This window comes from Myodes glareolus, chromosome 25, assembly GCF_982192425.1.
Source record: "Myodes glareolus chromosome 25, mMyoGla1.1, whole genome shotgun sequence".
Lineage (NCBI taxonomy): Eukaryota > Metazoa > Chordata > Mammalia > Rodentia > Cricetidae > Myodes > Myodes glareolus.
In genome coordinates, this window is record NC_142050.1 from 36,608,204 (window position 1) to 36,624,785 (window position 16,582).

At 49.8% G+C, this 16,582-nt stretch overlaps 1 protein-coding gene across 1 annotated transcript; it reads right to left on the reverse strand.

The window, feature by feature from the left end:
* Positions 1-1,860: 1,860 nt before the first annotated feature.
* On the reverse strand, positions 1,861-15,486 carry Klrg2 (killer cell lectin like receptor G2). Its single transcript, XM_085683616.2, has 5 exons — positions 14,622-15,486; positions 8,181-8,282; positions 7,680-7,825; positions 2,986-3,089; positions 1,861-2,664 (listed from the first exon to the last, which is right to left on the reverse strand). Exons 1-5 carry the CDS (start codon positions 15,391-15,393, stop codon positions 2,544-2,546), a joined length of 1,245 nt encoding a protein of 414 aa, XP_085539742.2. The 5' UTR covers positions 15,394-15,486; the 3' UTR covers positions 1,861-2,543.
* Positions 15,487-16,582: the final 1,096 nt, after the last annotated feature.

Sequence of the window (16,582 nt, forward strand, 5' to 3'; positions counted from 1 at the left end):
ACTGTGTTACTCTACTGAGGAAGTGGCCCAAAAGGAGGAAGGTGGACATATGGAGAGAAGCCTCTTCAGTTCCCCCTTTCTGCTTGGGCTACTTAGAATCGTATTTTCTTGTTGTGTATAGTTATAGTTAGAAGTCCAACTTAACCCCTAGTTTACTAGGTCATGGTGGGAATGAGATGTGCTAATACAGGACAGTACACTATATAGAGCACCAGAACTGTTAATAGAAGGTAGACAGTTTTCTTGGCTGGAATTGCTCAGCATTGCTCTTTGGATTCTCCACTGTTCTTGGGGTGTCCTTGGACTTATACACATGTGCTTTAACTCACAGATTCATGTGCATGTGGGAAATGCCTTTGAGTCCCCAAAGCATAGGTTGTCCTCTGCTGGTCAGAACTTGGACAGGAACTAAAGTGTACCTTTAAGACCCAGGGAAGTGGGGCTGACACCTGTGCAGCAAGAGCTGCCCGCTGAGCAATCTTGCTAGCCACCAAATTTCTCTTCACCAGTCATGATTGATTAGCCACACAGATGGGCTCATTTTTACCTGATTGCACCAAAAAGGTCGTATTACAGGTACTAGGAATTAACCTTCCATAGTTTGATGTGGGAGAATTGTCTGTATTCTGTCAGTCATATTTTAATAAAACACTGATTGGCCAGGCAGGCAGTATAGGCGTGAAAGCCAGACAGGAAGTAGAGGTGGAGCAAAGAGACTGGGAGTATTCTAGGAAGCAGGAAGCTCTCTCCACCAGTTCTGCCCAGACCACTGGAGAGGAAAGATGTAAGCTGCCCTGCTGGAAAAGGTACTGAGCCATGTGGCTGACGTAGATAAGGATAATGGGGTAACATAAGTTATAAGAGCTAATAAGTAGCCTGACCTAATGGGCCAATCAGTTTATAACCTAATGTAGACTCTGTATGATTTTCTTTGGAACTTGCCGGCTGTGGGGTACTGGGTGGGACAGAAAGCAGGCCCCAACATGCTACAATAGTTTGGGAAGGGACCTAGTTCAGTCGAGGGGCACAGTTCTGATTGTAGTACTGCTGGCTTCATTTCCACCCACTCATCCCATAGCTGGTAAAGTGAAGACTCAAAAAGCCAGGCTAATGGTCTGTAAGGACATGGATTTTCGTCTTCTTCCGGACTTCCATGGCTCTGGCTCTCTAAATGGATGCTGGCTGGTTGGACAGACTGACATACACAGTACACTTCTATGTGGGAATGCTGGGATAATGCAGTTGTGCTTGCTTCTCTGAATATACCCACAAGCAAACACCTCAAACCCTTCTCCAGAGAAGCATCAGGGAAGGGGTCCTAGTGACAGGAACACTTAGCTTGTGGAAGACATTAGGGAGCTGGTAGAGCTCAGGTCTTCAAAGTCAGTGTCACACTGGGTAGCAAGACATGACAGGATGTTCCAGTGGTGTGACATCAGCATGTGATGCTGTCGCCATCCAACTCGTTTCTCTTTATTCACACCAGGATCCCAGCCCATGGAATGGTCCAGTCGCATTGAGAGTGGGTCTTCCCATGTCAACCCAGTCTAGAAACTCCCTCACAGATATGCCCACAGGTCCCCCCCCTCCCTCCCTCCCTCCCTCCCTCCCTCTCTCTCTCTCTAATTTTGGTGTTTTGAGACAGGATTTCTCTGTGTGACAGTTTTGGCTGTCCTAGAACTCAGTTTATAGGCCAGGATAGACTTGAACTCACAGAAATCCACTTGCTTCTGCTTCCCAAGTGCTGGGATTAAAGACATGCACCACTGCCACTCAGCTTCTTTCTCAAGTTTAAACTATGGTTAACTGAATGGATGGACACAAAGAAACTGTCTCCAAAAAAACAAAACAAAAAACAAAGACTTTTTTTAAAAAATTTATTTACTTATTTATGCAATATCCTGCCTGTAGGCCAGAAGAGGGCACCAGATCTCATTATAGGTAGTTGTGAGCCACCACGTGGTTGCTGGGAATTGAACTCAGGACCTCTGGAAGAGCAGTCAGTGCTCTTAACTGCTGAGCCATCTCTCCAGCCCCAAAAGAGACTCTTGAAATTGAACTGAATGCATTTTGCATTATGAATTAGCCATAGGCTGGGTGTGGTGGCATACAGTCTCTGTACTTGGGAAGAGTTGTCCAAGAACTTGAGATCACTGTGGACCACACAGTAAGGTCCAGACCAACCAGGGTTACATAGAGAGATTTTGTCATGAGTCTTCAGGGGATTTGTGACAAGAATGCTCCGCTTTGAATCTGAAATGTCTGTTACCAGTTTGTTTCCAGCTGGTAGTGCTGGATTTGGGGGCTGGGGGAACTTTCGGAGGTAGAGCCTGGACTGTGGTGGTATGTCAACAGTGACAGGCCTTTGAAACCTGTTTTCACCCCTGGCTCTGTGAACTGGGCAGCTCCACCAGGTGCAGCCCTCTGACATCACGAGCCCGGTAACTCTTGCCTCCTTGAAGTCATCTCTGTCAGATATTCTGGTCACACCAAAGGAAAAGCAATGGATACGGCTCCAGACAGCTCGACCACAGGACACCAAGTCACTTGGTCTCTCTGGCGCAGACCCAGGGTTTCGGAGAGCTGCAGTTCAGAGCTACGAGCCTGCCTGCTTCCAAACCCCCGCAGCTGAAGTCTGGGTGGTTGTCACTGTCCTCTGGGGACCTGAGGTGGGGTGAGGTGAGGGAGGAGAGAGAAGACACTCAGGCTGCTGGGCCCTGCAGCAGTCACTGCGCATGGGCAGGGAATATCTGCAAAGAAGCTTGGCAATGTCCCTTACTGGTTAGCTACATGGCAGAACCACTGATGTTCCTAAGCCTCAGACCTCGTATTTGAAAAGCAGACATGACAGTTCTGCGTGGGTGAATGGGTTGGGGATCCACACTGGGGTTTAAGTGACAAAGATACAACAATGCTAGCCCGCCTTGGCTGGGTGGAGCAGGAGGCTATAGTAAGTACATCAGAGGAGAGAACCCAGTTACTCACAGTTGGGATGGCAAGGGGACCCCATCAATCCAGTGCCAACCTTCAGGGCCTCGTTGGGCCCCCACCCAGGATTCTTTGGTAATCTGGTATTTTCTTAGAAAGTCCTGAGGGAGAAAAGCAAGCAGCTGTTCTTTGCAAGTCATGGCTTACAAGGGCACCCATTTCCCAAGGCCTTTGCAGGATTCCAGCATGCCCCTCCAGGAAGGAATCAGCTCAGAGATCTTGCAAGGCAAAATATCTGTAATTACGGAAGCTGACCTGGATTGCTCACTGGTAGCCTGGTCCAGTAGACTTGGGGATCAGAAATGAGAGCGATGCCATCTCATGAGGATGTGACAGTCACCACACAATGAGGGAATCAAGCAGCTCAGAGGAGAGAAAGAGACCCTGAGCCAAGTTGGGAGACTCCCAAGCATGCCTAGATGGCAGCCAGTAGCCATAAGGGTTGGCTCATGGGGACAGGGATTGATTAAGGTGTAGAGGAGTATGGGACAGATTAATGTTGCAGTTCCCTACAAGAGCAATATTATCTTGCACTGGGTCAATAGTATTAAAGCCATCACAAAGGTGAGTATGGGGCTGGGCATGGGCCTGAGGTTAAAGGCTTGCTGCCTAGCCTGATGAACTGAGTTCAATCCCAGAGACACACAACGAAGGACTGAACCAACTCCTCAAAACTGTCCTCTGACCTCCACACATACATTGTAGTGGGTGCATGTAAGTGTTCCCCACTCAAATAATAAGTACACTAATATTGTGGCATGACCTTAGCAATGAGAAACAAACAGCCAGGCAGTGGTGATGCACTCCTTTAATCCCAGTATTCAGGAGGCAGAGGCAGGCAGATCTATGAGTTTGAGGCCAGCCTGGACTACGGAGTAAGTTTCAGGATAGCCAGGGCTACGGAGAAACGTCTTGGGGAAAAACCAAACCAAAATGTGTGCATGGATATTGACTTAAGGAGTAATAGAATCCAAAAGGAGTTACGATAGGGCTATCAAAGAGAAATGTCTAAATACTGGTCCTTGATTATTCTTGCTTACTTTTGAACCAGTCTCTCACAATGTAGCCTTGCCTGACCTGAAACTCAAGAGATCTTCCTGTGCCTGCCTCCAGATTACTTGGTAAATGATGCCACCACATTTAGCTGGCCCCCAATCTCCCGTCTCCACTTTCTGAGGGATAGGAATTGCGGGAGTGTCTGCCTTATACACCTTTATATTACTTTTAACAGTAAATTAAAAAAACATTGGAACTGAATAGCTTTGATGGTCTGAATGAGAATGGCCCCATAGGCTCATAATATTTGAATGCTTAGTTCCCAGTTAATGAACTGTTTAGGAAGGATTCGGAAGGGTCCTTGATGGAAGAGGTCTATCCTTTTTTGGAGGTGTATCACTGGAAGAGGATTCTGACATCTTAAAAGCCCACGCCATGCCCAGTGTCTCTCTCTCTGTGTCCATTGTCATGCTTGCCTGCTTCCCACCACGATCATGGACTAACCCTCAAAAATCGTAAACAGGCCCCAATTAAATGCTTCTTTTATATAAGAGCTGCCTTAGCTGGGTGATGGTGGCACACACCTTTAATCTCCAGCACTCAACCACTAAAAAAGAAAAAGAAACACACACACTTAAGGATTTTGTGTTTATGTATGTTCATGCAGGTGCATGTGAAAAAAAGAAGTCAAAGCATAAAGAAATCATTATCATAAAGAACACATTATAACTGTGTTCAGAGCTCTGATCCTTTAGTTAGATTTTATAAATGCTTCATCTCAAGCTGCTCAAACTGGATGGCTAAACACATCTTTGCCCCCAAATGGAGGAGTGTCGTTCTTCCCAGGTCCAAGGTCACTTTGGGTTAAATATGTTTGATATGTCTGAGGGCAGGGCCAGGCTGTCTGGTGGCAGTTGTGACACTGGATGCCTGTTTCAGGAGGCATTAGAATAGGGTAGGGCTTAGCTGGCAAATCCACACTTGCTGGTCTTGCCTCAGCTTCACACACTCTCTGGACCTACCATGTCTCCACTGTTTTTATTTTGCAGATGCAACCAGGCTGGGTGGGGCTTTGATGCAGGGAACTGGGCTGGTTTCTCGGCTTAGACTGCTCTGATTCAAGCTCTAAGTTCTCTCTATCAGTCCTCAGGACTGAGCCCAGGGAGGTCTTTGGGTCCCTAGAGGCGTACCCTTGAAGAAGCTGTAAGTTTATCTCTGCTTCCTGGCTTATAGTAGAACCCTTCACTCCTGCCTGCCACCACCTGCCACCTATGCTAGAACTGAACTGATGTGGGCACCATGCCCTTCAACTTCCAGAGCTGAGCTAAGCCAGTGTTTTCTCTTTATACAGTTAGCTGTGGAGGTGAGGAAACGGCTCCACTGGTAAGTGCTTGACACACAAACACGAGAAGCAGAGTTTGATCTCTAGCACCTACATACTGAGCCAGGCAGGTCTTGGGGGGCTCGCTGGCCATTCAGCCACTCAAACTGGTGTGCCCCAGGTCCCAATGAGACCCCTGTTATCTGCACACAAGAGCACACCCACGACCGTGGTTGTATCAGCCTGACACCAACAGACATAGCTGGGGAGGATCTTGATTGAGAAAATGCCCCCCCCCAAGAGTGGTCTCTACGCAAGTCTGTGGGGGAGGTGTTCTTGATTAATAATGGCCCCTGTGGTGGCTAGTCTTGGTTGTCAATTTGATATCTGAAATGAACTAAAACACAAATCTGGGCACACCTGTGAGGGAATTTTTCTTAATTAAATCATTTAAAGTGGGAAACCCCACTTCTGATGTGGATCTTTGAGGTGGGAAGATCAACCTTTAATCTGGGTCACATCTTCAGCTGGAAGTATATATAACATGGAAGAAAGAAGCTCGCTCCCTTTGTTTGCTCGACTAGAAAGGCCATTCCTTCGCTGACAGTAGAGCCTACTTCTTTGGGATTCCAGCATATACTGAAGACCAGCTGGGACATTCAGCCTCATAGACTAAACTATGGGATTCCTGGACCTTTCTTTAAAAGACAGCCATTGAGCCGGGAGGTGGTGGTGCCTGCCTTTAATTCCAGCACTCTAGAGGCAGAGGTAGGCGGATCTCTTGAGTTCGAGGCCAGCCTGGTCTTCGGAGCTAGTTCCAGGACAGGCCCCAAAGCTACAGAGAAATCCTGTCTCGTAAAACAAAAGCACAGTCATTGTTGGATTAGCTGAACCACAGCCTGTAAGCCTCTCGAATAAATCCCTTTAAACAGAATGTGTGTGTGTGTGTGTGTGTGTGTGTGTGTGTGTAATTCATTCTATAAGTTCTGTTACTCAAGAGACCCCTAGTACAGGCTTATAAGAAAGCAGGTGAAAGGGCTAGAAAATGGGTCAGTGGCTGCTCTTCCAGAGGACCTGGGTTCAATTCCCAGCCACCCATGGCACAGACTCCATGTTCCAGAGGATCTGACACCCTCACACAGACATACAAGAAGGCAAAGCATCAATGCATATAAAATAAAAGTAAATAACATATATATATATATATATATATATATACATATATATATACATATATATCCACTATAGTGAAGCCTTGCTTTTGCTTCCCTGGGACAATTTATTCTGGTCAGCAAGGGCTGTGACTAAGAAGAGACCTTCTGGGAAGTGTTTCCTCAGGGTCAGCACACAGAGGCTGTGATCCAGAGGGGACCAAGGCTCGGTCTTATGCTGGTAGCTAAACCTAGTAAAATGTGTAAGAGTTTCCCAGGTGGTGCTGGTTTTGAAGGCACAAAGACGTCATGGAGGCAGCTGAGGCTTGCTTTTTCAGAGGAGCTGAATTTGGTTCCCAGCATCTCTGTCAGGTGACTGGCTCACAGCCACCTGCAACTTCAGCTCCATGGGCCCCTGTACTCACATGCAGACACACTCACACCAGCAAAAATAAATATTTTCAGCTGAGTGTAGTGGTGAATGCCTTGAATTCTAGCACCTAGGACACAGAGGCAGAGGCAGAAGCAGATGAATATCTGAATCTGAACCAGCCTGGTTTACATAGAGAGTTTCAGGCCAGCCAAGACTACATAGCGAGACTGTCTTTTTAAAAAGAAAAGAAAAAAAAAAAAGGAATTGTTTATGGTCACAAGGCACTAAATAATTTCTGAGATGCTTTGTTCCCCAGCACTTACAGCCAATCCCTGACACACACCACTAAACATGTTATATTTTCTTTTTTTTTTTCCTCTCTCTGTCTCTGTCTCTCTCTCTCTTTTTTTTTCTTTGTCTTTTTTGAGACAGTTTCTCTGCATGTCTCTGGCTTTCCTAGAATTCACTTTGTAGACCAGGTTGGCCCCGAGCTCCCAGAGATCTGCCGGCCTCTGCCTCCGAGTGCTGGGATTAAAGGCGTGTGCTACCACCGCCTGGCTCATGCTGTATTTTCTATACCACATCCTGGGAGGGCCCAGGGGTCTCTCCTAGAAAGCCTGCCTCATCTGTTAACTGGCTGAGTAACCCAGGTTGGATGGGACCGTCCTAGCTCTGCCTTCTTAGAAGGAAACCCTTGGACACCTGATATCTGGTCCCTGTGCCTGTCACTTTAGTCCTTTGGGGCCTTGGTGACTCTTGTAGCATGAAGGACTTGATCTAGAGATTTCTTCCAGGGCTAAGATTAAAGGACCTGGGATGACACATTCCTTTTTAAGCCAGCCTTTCTCACCTGGGTGTGGCCCAGCAGGGGCAGCGTGGCATGGTGGGCCGAGCAAAATGCTTGGCTGCCCTCCCAGTCTTGGGCTTCTTCCGAGAGGTAGTAACAGTGTTCCTGAGACCACAGCCAACCTTGAGGGCATGCCTGGCACCTGGTTCCTGAAAGCAGAGATCTGTGGGTCAGGGAGAGATTCGAAGGGGCTATGCCTGAATACACTGAAGAAAATAAAACCCAGCCATGACCTCGGCTGAGGGAGTGAATCTCCGGGTAGGGAGCTGGCGAGCACCCAGGTGGGAAAGATGGTGGGTAGAGAGACCTTAGGAAGGTTGTACAGCCTGCACTGTGAGAAGTTCCCCTGGAGAGGGGTCACAAGCTGTGGCCAAAGAGAGGAAAGGGCCAAGCTTTCTTCTCTTTGCTAAATAAGGCCTGAGTCTTCAGGTTGCACATTTTACAATTGTTCTCCCTGGTCTCAGAGGTGCTACAAGGACACAGGGTAGGGACGGGATACCATACCACCTCTAGAGGCCAGTGCCACAATGGCTACAGTGCAGACAGCCAGGAACACAGCCATGACCACCAGAGCCCAGCGCAGGGACTTCATGTACAGGGGCAGCCCTGGAAAGGGAACAGAAAGGCAAGTTATGAGACCACCACCACCACATTCGACACAAAACCACGCTAGTCTCCCCACTTCCACCCTCCACCCTGGCACCAGCTTCATGGTCACCTTGGCTCAAGACACCTAGGCAAATCGCTCAGGTTAGATCAGAGCTTCATACTGAGGAGACATGCTGGAATATGCTCTGCCTCCTTCTCTCATGGCTAGGAGATAAAGGCTCTGCAAACCGCAGCAAATGACGCACACACCCCATGTTGGTGTGTCCGTGTGCCAGACAGAAGTGTAGCCGCCACAGCTGTGGGCGAAGGGCCTTCAGGCAGCGGTGGCAGAGAATCCAGGACATCATGGGCAACGTGCCTCAGAAGACAGAGCAGGGACTAGACCGCAGCTCTACAAGGTCAAAGCCAGTCAAAGTCAAGTCCTGGCTCTACATGATTTTTCATCGAAATCTCAGCTGCCTTTCTAGTCTCTAGAAGTGAAGACGGGGGCAAGTGAATGAGACACCATGGAGCCGCCAGTGGAGAAAGACGCAAGCTGTCAGCTGGAACCTTGCTGGTAGGCCACAAGCCTCATGGTAAAATATAAAATAATAGAAATGGGTTAAGATGTAAGAGCTAGCTAGAAATATGCTTATGTGATTGGGCAAGTAGTGATTTAATTAATTTAGTTTCTGAGAGATTATTTCTGGTCTGGGCAGCTGGGAAACGAACGAGTAGCCTCTGACCACAGGGGCGGACTCAGTTCTAGACAGCCGTGGGTGGTCAGCAGCCATGGGCCTGTTCTAGGGCTCAAAGGCCAAGGGCACCAGGTAGAGGGGCTGCAGGCAGGGAATGAGTATGAGGGGCAGAGAAAAGGACACAGCCACCTGGTTTCTGTTATCCTGTCCTTAGGGGTTTTGTTTTCTTTGAAACAGTCTCTCTGTTAGTGGTTCTCAACCTTCCTAACACTGAGATCCTTTACTACAGTTCCTCATGTTCTGGTGACCCCAACCGTAAAATTATTTTTGTTGCTACTTCCTAACTGTCATTTTGCTACTTATGAATCTTAATGCAAAGATCTGTTTTCTGATGGTCTTGGGCAACCCCTGTGACCCACAGATTGAGAACCATTGCATTATGTAGCCCTGACTGTCCTGGAACTCATTGTGTAGACCAGGCTGGCCTTAAACTCACAGAGATTCACCTGTTTCTGCCTGCCAAGTACTGGGTTTAAAGGTGTGCGCCGCCTCACCCAGCTGTCCTTCTGTTTTGAGACAGGGCCCTAAACTCACGTAATCCTCCCACCTCAGCCTCTCAGGGAGCTGAGATTACAGGCTGTGACCAAGGCCAGCAGATGGCTCGACAGGTGACGGCGCTTGCTACCAAGCCTGATGTTCCATCTCTGGAACCCGCATGGTAGAAAGAGAAAGCCCACTCCCACAAGTTGTCCCCTGACCTCCACACACGTGCACACTGCATGTGTGTCACCTACCACCAGTAAATAAATAAATATAAATGTAAATTTTAAGAAGTTGCAATCATGCCTGACCCAAGGCCCTCCTTTAAATGCTGCGAGTCATCCTGACAGTGAGGACCACAGTGTCTTAGTTCCTTTTCCTGTTGCTGTGATAACACACCCTGACAAAAGCGACTAGGGAGAAAGAGCTGATTCCGGCTCACGGCTCAAGTGTCCAGTCCATCATGGCGGGGAAGTCAAGGCAACAGTAGCTGGAAGCAGCTGGTCACATGACTTCCACAAGAAGGAAACAGTGAGGGATGGATGCATCCCTAGTGCAGTTGGCCACCCCCATTTTATACAGTCCCAGACCCACCGAATAGGGAATAGTTCTGCCCACAGTTGACACAGGATTTCCCACATCAGTGAACACAATCAGAGAGTCCATTCCCATAGGCTTCCTAGAGGCCCATCTCCCTGCCTGGATCTAGATTCTGCCATGGGGACAAATCCCATTAGCCTTCACACCCAGAAAACTGGAATGGCAGAGGGAGAAGCAGCAGCCGCCACGTCAGTGCTTTAGCAGATGCGCAGGTGCGATGGAAGCCACCAAGCTCTCCGAAACCAGGTCTCTTTGGACCAATAGAGCACAGACGGCTGCGGCCTCCTAGAGCTCGGCTGCAGGGCCCTCGGGGTCATTCACTTCTCGGGATGAGGGGCAGCAATGGGCGTGCAGTCATGCGAGGGTGAGGGTGGTAGGAAAGCAGTTACCGTCTTCCCTCAAGCCGCAAGAAAGTCAAGACTGTTCTGCAGCGGGACTTTATCTGAAGTGAATAATTGTGCCAGGCCTGGTGGTGCACACCTTTGATCCCAGGACTCGGGAGGCAGAGGCAGACGGAGCTCTGTGAGTTTGAGGCCACCCTGGCCTACAGAGTGAGTTCCAGGACACCCAGAGCTTCACAGGGAAACCCTGTCTTGGAAGGTGTGTGTGTGTAGGGATGAAACACTGTAAACTGTTTTGTTTTGTTTTTTAATTTGTGCTGTGAACATCCCACTGTGGGTGCTAGAAAGTTCTCTTAAGTGCTGTGCCATCTCTCTAGCCTCTGTGGAATTTTTAAATATACGATTTGTCTTTTAAAGGTGTTTCCCAAGATTTCTATCAACCGATAAGTAGATAATCAAAACAATATATTCATGCCATGGAATAATATCCAGCAATAAAAAAGAAAGAAATACCAGGTTCATGCTACAGCATGTACAAACCTTGAAATCACGTTAACCTGAAGAAGTCAGACAGCCAAGGATGGCGGCACAATCCTGTAATCCCAGCATTCAGGAGGCTGAGGCAGGGGCATTAGGAGTTTCAGGCCAGGGGCTGGAGAGGGCTCAAGGGTCAAGAACATTAGCTGCCCACATGGCCACTCACATGCCCTACTCCGAGCCCTAGGCACACACCTGGCAAACACTCATACACATAAAAGTAAATTAATTAATTAGAAAAAAGACTTTCGGGTCTTCCTGAACTACATGGGAAAACCCTGTCAACAAACAAAGCAGAAAGCCAGATGGAAGGGTGCATGTTCTGTGAACCTAGTGACATGTATGTCCAGAGAGTGTTTCGAGACAGAGAGACTGGTGGGGTCTAGGGGTGGAAGGTTTGTTTTCAGCATGAAAAAAAAAATCTAAAACCAATTGGTGGTGGTAACATAACACTGAATATGTAAAACCCCTTGAATTGCACACTGTAAGATGGCTCCTTGTATGTTATATGAACTGCATCTCAATGCACCTGTTACCAAAAGAAGGGGACACTTTACGAGGAAGATAGACTCACCAGCCACTGTGATCCTTGTGGCTGAACCTTCGTTTAGCTCTGACCTTCAGAAAGCAAAGCATGAAAGAAAGCCGGGAGGTGAGTAAGTTCTCTCAAACCAGGCAGGGGACCCACCTAGTTCAGGCCACTGAGCCTGGCAGGGCCCCTGCAGAGTTAAAGCAGAAGCGCCCACACCATCATTTTCTGTTCTAGGTTTTGAAAATAGGATTTCTATAGCCCAGCTGGCCTGGAGGTTTCTGGCCCAGGCTAGCTTCAAACTTGCAACAATCCTGAAACCACTGTGGCATTCTGGGATTACGGGCTTCCCTACACATGACATTTTTTTTTAAAAAAGATGGGGTCTCCACATGTAGCCACGGTTGGACAAAAGCTTAGCCCTCTGTTTCAGCTTCCTGGGTGCCGGGGTTGCAGGTATAGTCACCTTACCGGGCTGACAAAGCAACTCTTGGTCACACAAGTTACACAAATACACTCTATCCACTCCCAGCTGACAAAAACACTGGCACATCTGGGTCCCCTTAACACGTCTTCTCCCTACCCACAGCCCTGCAGTTACTGCTAAAGGACATCATGTCCCCAAAAGAACATAAGGGGCTTATGCCAGTGCAAGGCTTAGCAGGTTCCCCTGGTCAGGGCCTCGGCTCCTCTCCATGACATCGACGTCTCCTCTGCATTGAGCTCCAAGACCATCTTTGCTTCAAAATCCTAACCACTCCCCCGAGACCCATCAAGCCTGGACCATCTTTAGAAATTCTAACGCTGTCTCAGCGCCATCCCCCAGCCTCATCACCAACAGCCTCCCTGCCCTCCACCCCACACTCAGACTAACTTGTCCTTTCACTTTGTGACTGCTCCCCACTGCGTGGACAATAGAGAGGATAGGTGGCCACCTGGCAGGCCAGGGGCTGGGTGGGGCAATCCTTCTCCACAGGAGGTGTGCCAATTGCAAGACAACCACCGAGATCAAACGCTGTCTTCTCCCCAGAGGGATGCAGGGAGTAATAAGTTCTGACATGTACGGATAGACAGACTGTCTGAGAAGCCACTGGTGCGCCAGGTGTTGGAGAGGCAGGCAAGTCCATGCCTTTACCTTCCATTCCCCCCAAGGATATACTTAGGAGGCCATTGTGGCCTGTGTGAAGAATCCTGGAATAGCGAAGCACAATCCAGATGAGAGTGTGAGGTAGCAACCCTAAGTTCCCTTGGGGATAAGAAAACGGAGTCCAAGCCAAGATGTGAGGGAGGGCAGGAGGCTACAGCCCTTCGCCTTTCTCAGCTTTCCCACCGCCTCTCCCTCCTGCCAGCTGCCGGAACAGTTGGTAGAGCACTCGCCTACCATGCCTGAAGCCCCTGGTGTGATTCCCAGCAGCACATAAACCAGGTAGAGTGGCATATCCTCGGAACCCCAAAAGTTCAAGATCAGCTATATAGTGAGCTCGACACCAGTCTAGTATACCTGAGACCCTGTCTTAAAATATGTCTCTCGGGGGCTGGAGGGATGGCTCAGAGGTTAAGAGCACTGACTGTTCTTCCTGAAGCCCTGAGTTCAATTCCCAACAACCACATAGGGACTCATAACCATCTATAATGAGATCTGGTGCCCTCTACTGGCATACAGGCAGATACGCAGACAGAACACTGTATATACAATAAATAAATCTAAAAAAAAAAATATATGTCTCTCGGCCTTTGGTTCCTTCACCAACAGCTAGACAGCTCCTTCGGGGTACCCACCCAAAGATAGAAGGGACTAGACCAAACAGCAATATTTCCAACCCTCTCCACAGTGGTTTGCTCCTTCCACGTTCACACAGGACTGAGAAGCAGCTGACTTGGGGTCCTAAGCAAGTCAGACTCTTGTTTCCAATGCCTCCTTGTTGGGATGACCTGCTTGACCTGGGATCAAGAGCTTGGGAGAGTTCCCCATCCAAGCAGGATCCCGCAGACCAACGCACCTCCCTGTTTATTTCTCCATCTCTTCCCATGTTTTCCTTTAAGAGCCAACAATCTGCCATCCAGTTAGTCAGACACCTGGGAGAGACCTTCTAGCTTAGCTCTATCCAACCTGTGGTCCTGCCCACCTACTCCGCCTCCTGAGCCCCATCCTCTGCCATAAATCCTGACTCTTCTTAGCCTCGAGCCTGCCTCAGCCTTCCTCCGTAAGACAGTCAAAGCTTCATTTCTCAAGCAAATCCAGCAACGTCACATCAGCGCTCGTTCTTCTTAGATCATAGATTCTTTAAGAACCTGAACCGGGCTGGGCAGTGGTGGCACACGCCTTACGCCTTAATCCCAGCACTCAGGAGTCAGAGGCAAGCAGATCTCTGTAAGTTCGAGGTCAGCCTAGTCTACAAGAGCTAGTTCCAGGACAGGCTCCAAAGCTATAGAAAAACCCCGTCTCGAGAAAAAAAATCAAGAAAAAAGCATTTTAGTAACTAAGGATGGATGTGGGAGGGCCCAGTCTACCGAAGGCGGTACCACGGGTCGGGTGGGGTGGTATAAGAAAGCAAATCAGGAAGCAGCCTTCCTCCGCGGTTTGGCTTCAGTTCTAGCCTCCAGGCTCCTGCGTTGGCTTCCCTTGAAGGACTGTAACCTATAAACCAAATAAATCTTTCCCTCTCCAAGTTGGTTTTGGTCAGTGCTTTATCACAGTAGGAGAAAGCAAACTAATACAGGGTCTTTCTTCAGTGTTTGGCTCGCTTCGCCTTCACAACCAAAGCAAAACCTATGCACATCCCAGATGTCTGGCACCAGGCCAGCTCAGTGTGTGCGGATGGGTGACCCTTCTCAAGGCGGAAAGAAAAAAGCCTCGTCCTAGGAGGTGTACCCAGGCCACCACTGCCACGTGATTGTGAATCACTTCCCCCTCACCCGAAGTTCCTTCCACTTGTACTTCTCCGAGATGCCGCTCACACGGAGACTAAGAAAGTTCCCCGGGGGAGGGGCAGGACCCTGGTTTGGTTCTTATTATTTCTGAGGCAGAGAAGCAGGATGGGCTTGGGGCAGCCAGATGGGCTCCTGGTTAGTCTGGTTGAGAGCCTGGGCACCAACACCGCTGAACACTCACCTATGAGCGTGATGGCCCGCGGCAGTTTCTCGCTGTCCATGCCTGCGCGCTGCAACAGCTCGGCGTCTTCCTTGCTCAGCCCGGGCTCCTGGCAGCGGCAACGACAGCGACAGGTGGGTGATCCCGGAGGGACAGCGCTGCCCTCGGCGGGGCCGATCCGCTCGGCCGGGGTCGCAGCCAGCGGCGATGCACGACCCCACGTGGAGCCCGGTGACGGGACGCGTGGTAGCCGCGGGAGCGTGGACGTGGAGCGGCGGGAGAAGGCGGGCGATTCTGGCACCGGCACGGTGAGGAAGCGCGTGGACGGCGCGGGCGAGGGCGAGCGGCTGCTTCCCGCCGCGCCCATGGGTTTAACGCGCACGTCTACCTGCAGCTCCATGGGCGCAAAGGACCCGGGCTCTCCTGACGCCGTCCAGGGCTGCAGCTCGGCCTCGCCGTCCCGGGGCTGCTCGGCCCACTTGGGGCTTGGTGACGGCGGCTCGCGGCTGCATGAGCCCAGGCGGCGGAAAGCGCCATAGCCCAGGCTGAGCGGCGGCAAGCGCGGGGGACCGGACCGAGCCGGAGGCTGCGGCTTCTCCTCCGAGAGCTCCCGGAGCTCCGCGTCCGCCGCCTCCCGCCCGGTCCGCTCCGGCCGCGGGTTACCGTTGGGAAACCGGGGTTGCGGTGCCTCCACGGGGATCTGCGGTTGCTCCATTTCCGGGCTTTCTAAGGGCTCCTCTGGGGATCCGGCCGCGGCCTGGCCTCCCCCAGAAGCTTCCCGGGTCCATTCCATCCCGCAAGCCGAGTCCCCGAGACACGCCGAGCGCCGTACTAGGTGGGGTTCCCAGAAACTTCGCGTCTATCCCTGAAGTTGTCAACTTTACGCTTGTCTAAAGGACCCCTCTGTGATTGGCTGTGGCTACGAATTGGCCACGCCTCTCGGAGCTCCAGCCCCGCCTTTCCGTGGCACAAGTTGCTGGGAGGGGCCAGCTGAGCGAGTCGCAGGCTGGGGTGGCTCTAAAAGCAACCCTGGGAACGTGAGACCTGCAGATTCCCCGTCTTCTTCATCCCGAGCCCCACCCGTTCCCCGAGTTGGCTCTGTACCGCGTGTGGGTTCTGTTATAGACTGAACGGGAAGCCATTGGCTAAATTCGCGTGGACAAAGACTTCAGAAGTATCAGAGCAAAGAAAAAGGATGGGATGTTCTTCTAAGGAGTGGCAGAGGGTCACTGGTTGCACAGTTGGGGAGAGGGTAAAAGATACAAGTCCTGATTCCAACTCTGGAAGCTTGAGTAACACATTTGGAGAATGAGGAATGAGCTAGGGGCCTTGGCCCACGCCTTTAATCCCCTCACTCTAGAGGCTAAGGAATCTGTGAAATTAAGGCCAGTCTGATCTACACAGGGACCTTCAGAACAGTCAAGGTTTATACAGTGAAACCCTGTCTCACCAAAACAAACAAAAACAATAACAAAAAGAAGTGAGAAACAAATGCTCATATTCCCAGGAAGTGTGGGGTGCCTGGTGAGATAGCATTACAGATTTGTGGGGTTTTTCATTTGCTTTGTGTTTTTGTTTGTCTTTTTTCTTTTTTTTTTTTTTTTGAGACAATATTTCTAGGTAGTACTGGCTATCTTGGAACTTGCCATCTAGATCAGGCTAGCCTCGAACTCACAGAAGCACTGAGTGCTGGGATTAAAGGCGTGCACCATCATGCTTGGCCTGCAGATGGTGTTTATTATTGTAGATTTTCTTTTAGCATTGAAGTGTGGATAGCAGGGTGTCTAACGGAGCTCTTGTGAAGCTCAGGTATCTTGAATCTGGAGTTACAGGTATATGTTGGTGTTGGGATTTGAACTAGATTCTTCATGATAGTGCGGCAAGTTCTTACTATCGAATCATCTCTCCAGCTCCTGTATAGCCGTTTAAAACACAGATTCCTTGCAGGGTCCTTCCACACCGCCTGAGTCTGAAGAGGCACA

What these genes read in the sequence shown, in the direction of transcription:
- Klrg2 (XM_085683616.2), bottom strand. Translation starts at nt 15,393, where the DNA reads ATGGAATGGACCCGGGAAGCTTCTGGGGGAGGCCAGGCCGCGGCCGGA. An exon ending in GGCACTGGCCTCTAGAGGTG is followed by an intron (nt 7,826 to 8,180) that starts GTATGGTATCCC and finishes CTCTGCTTTCAG; the next exon opens with GAACCAGGTGCCAGGCATGC. An exon ending in CCCTGCTGGGCCACACCCAG is followed by an intron (nt 3,090 to 7,679) that starts GTGAGAAAGGCT and finishes TTTCTCCCTCAG; the next exon opens with GACTTTCTAAGAAAATACCA.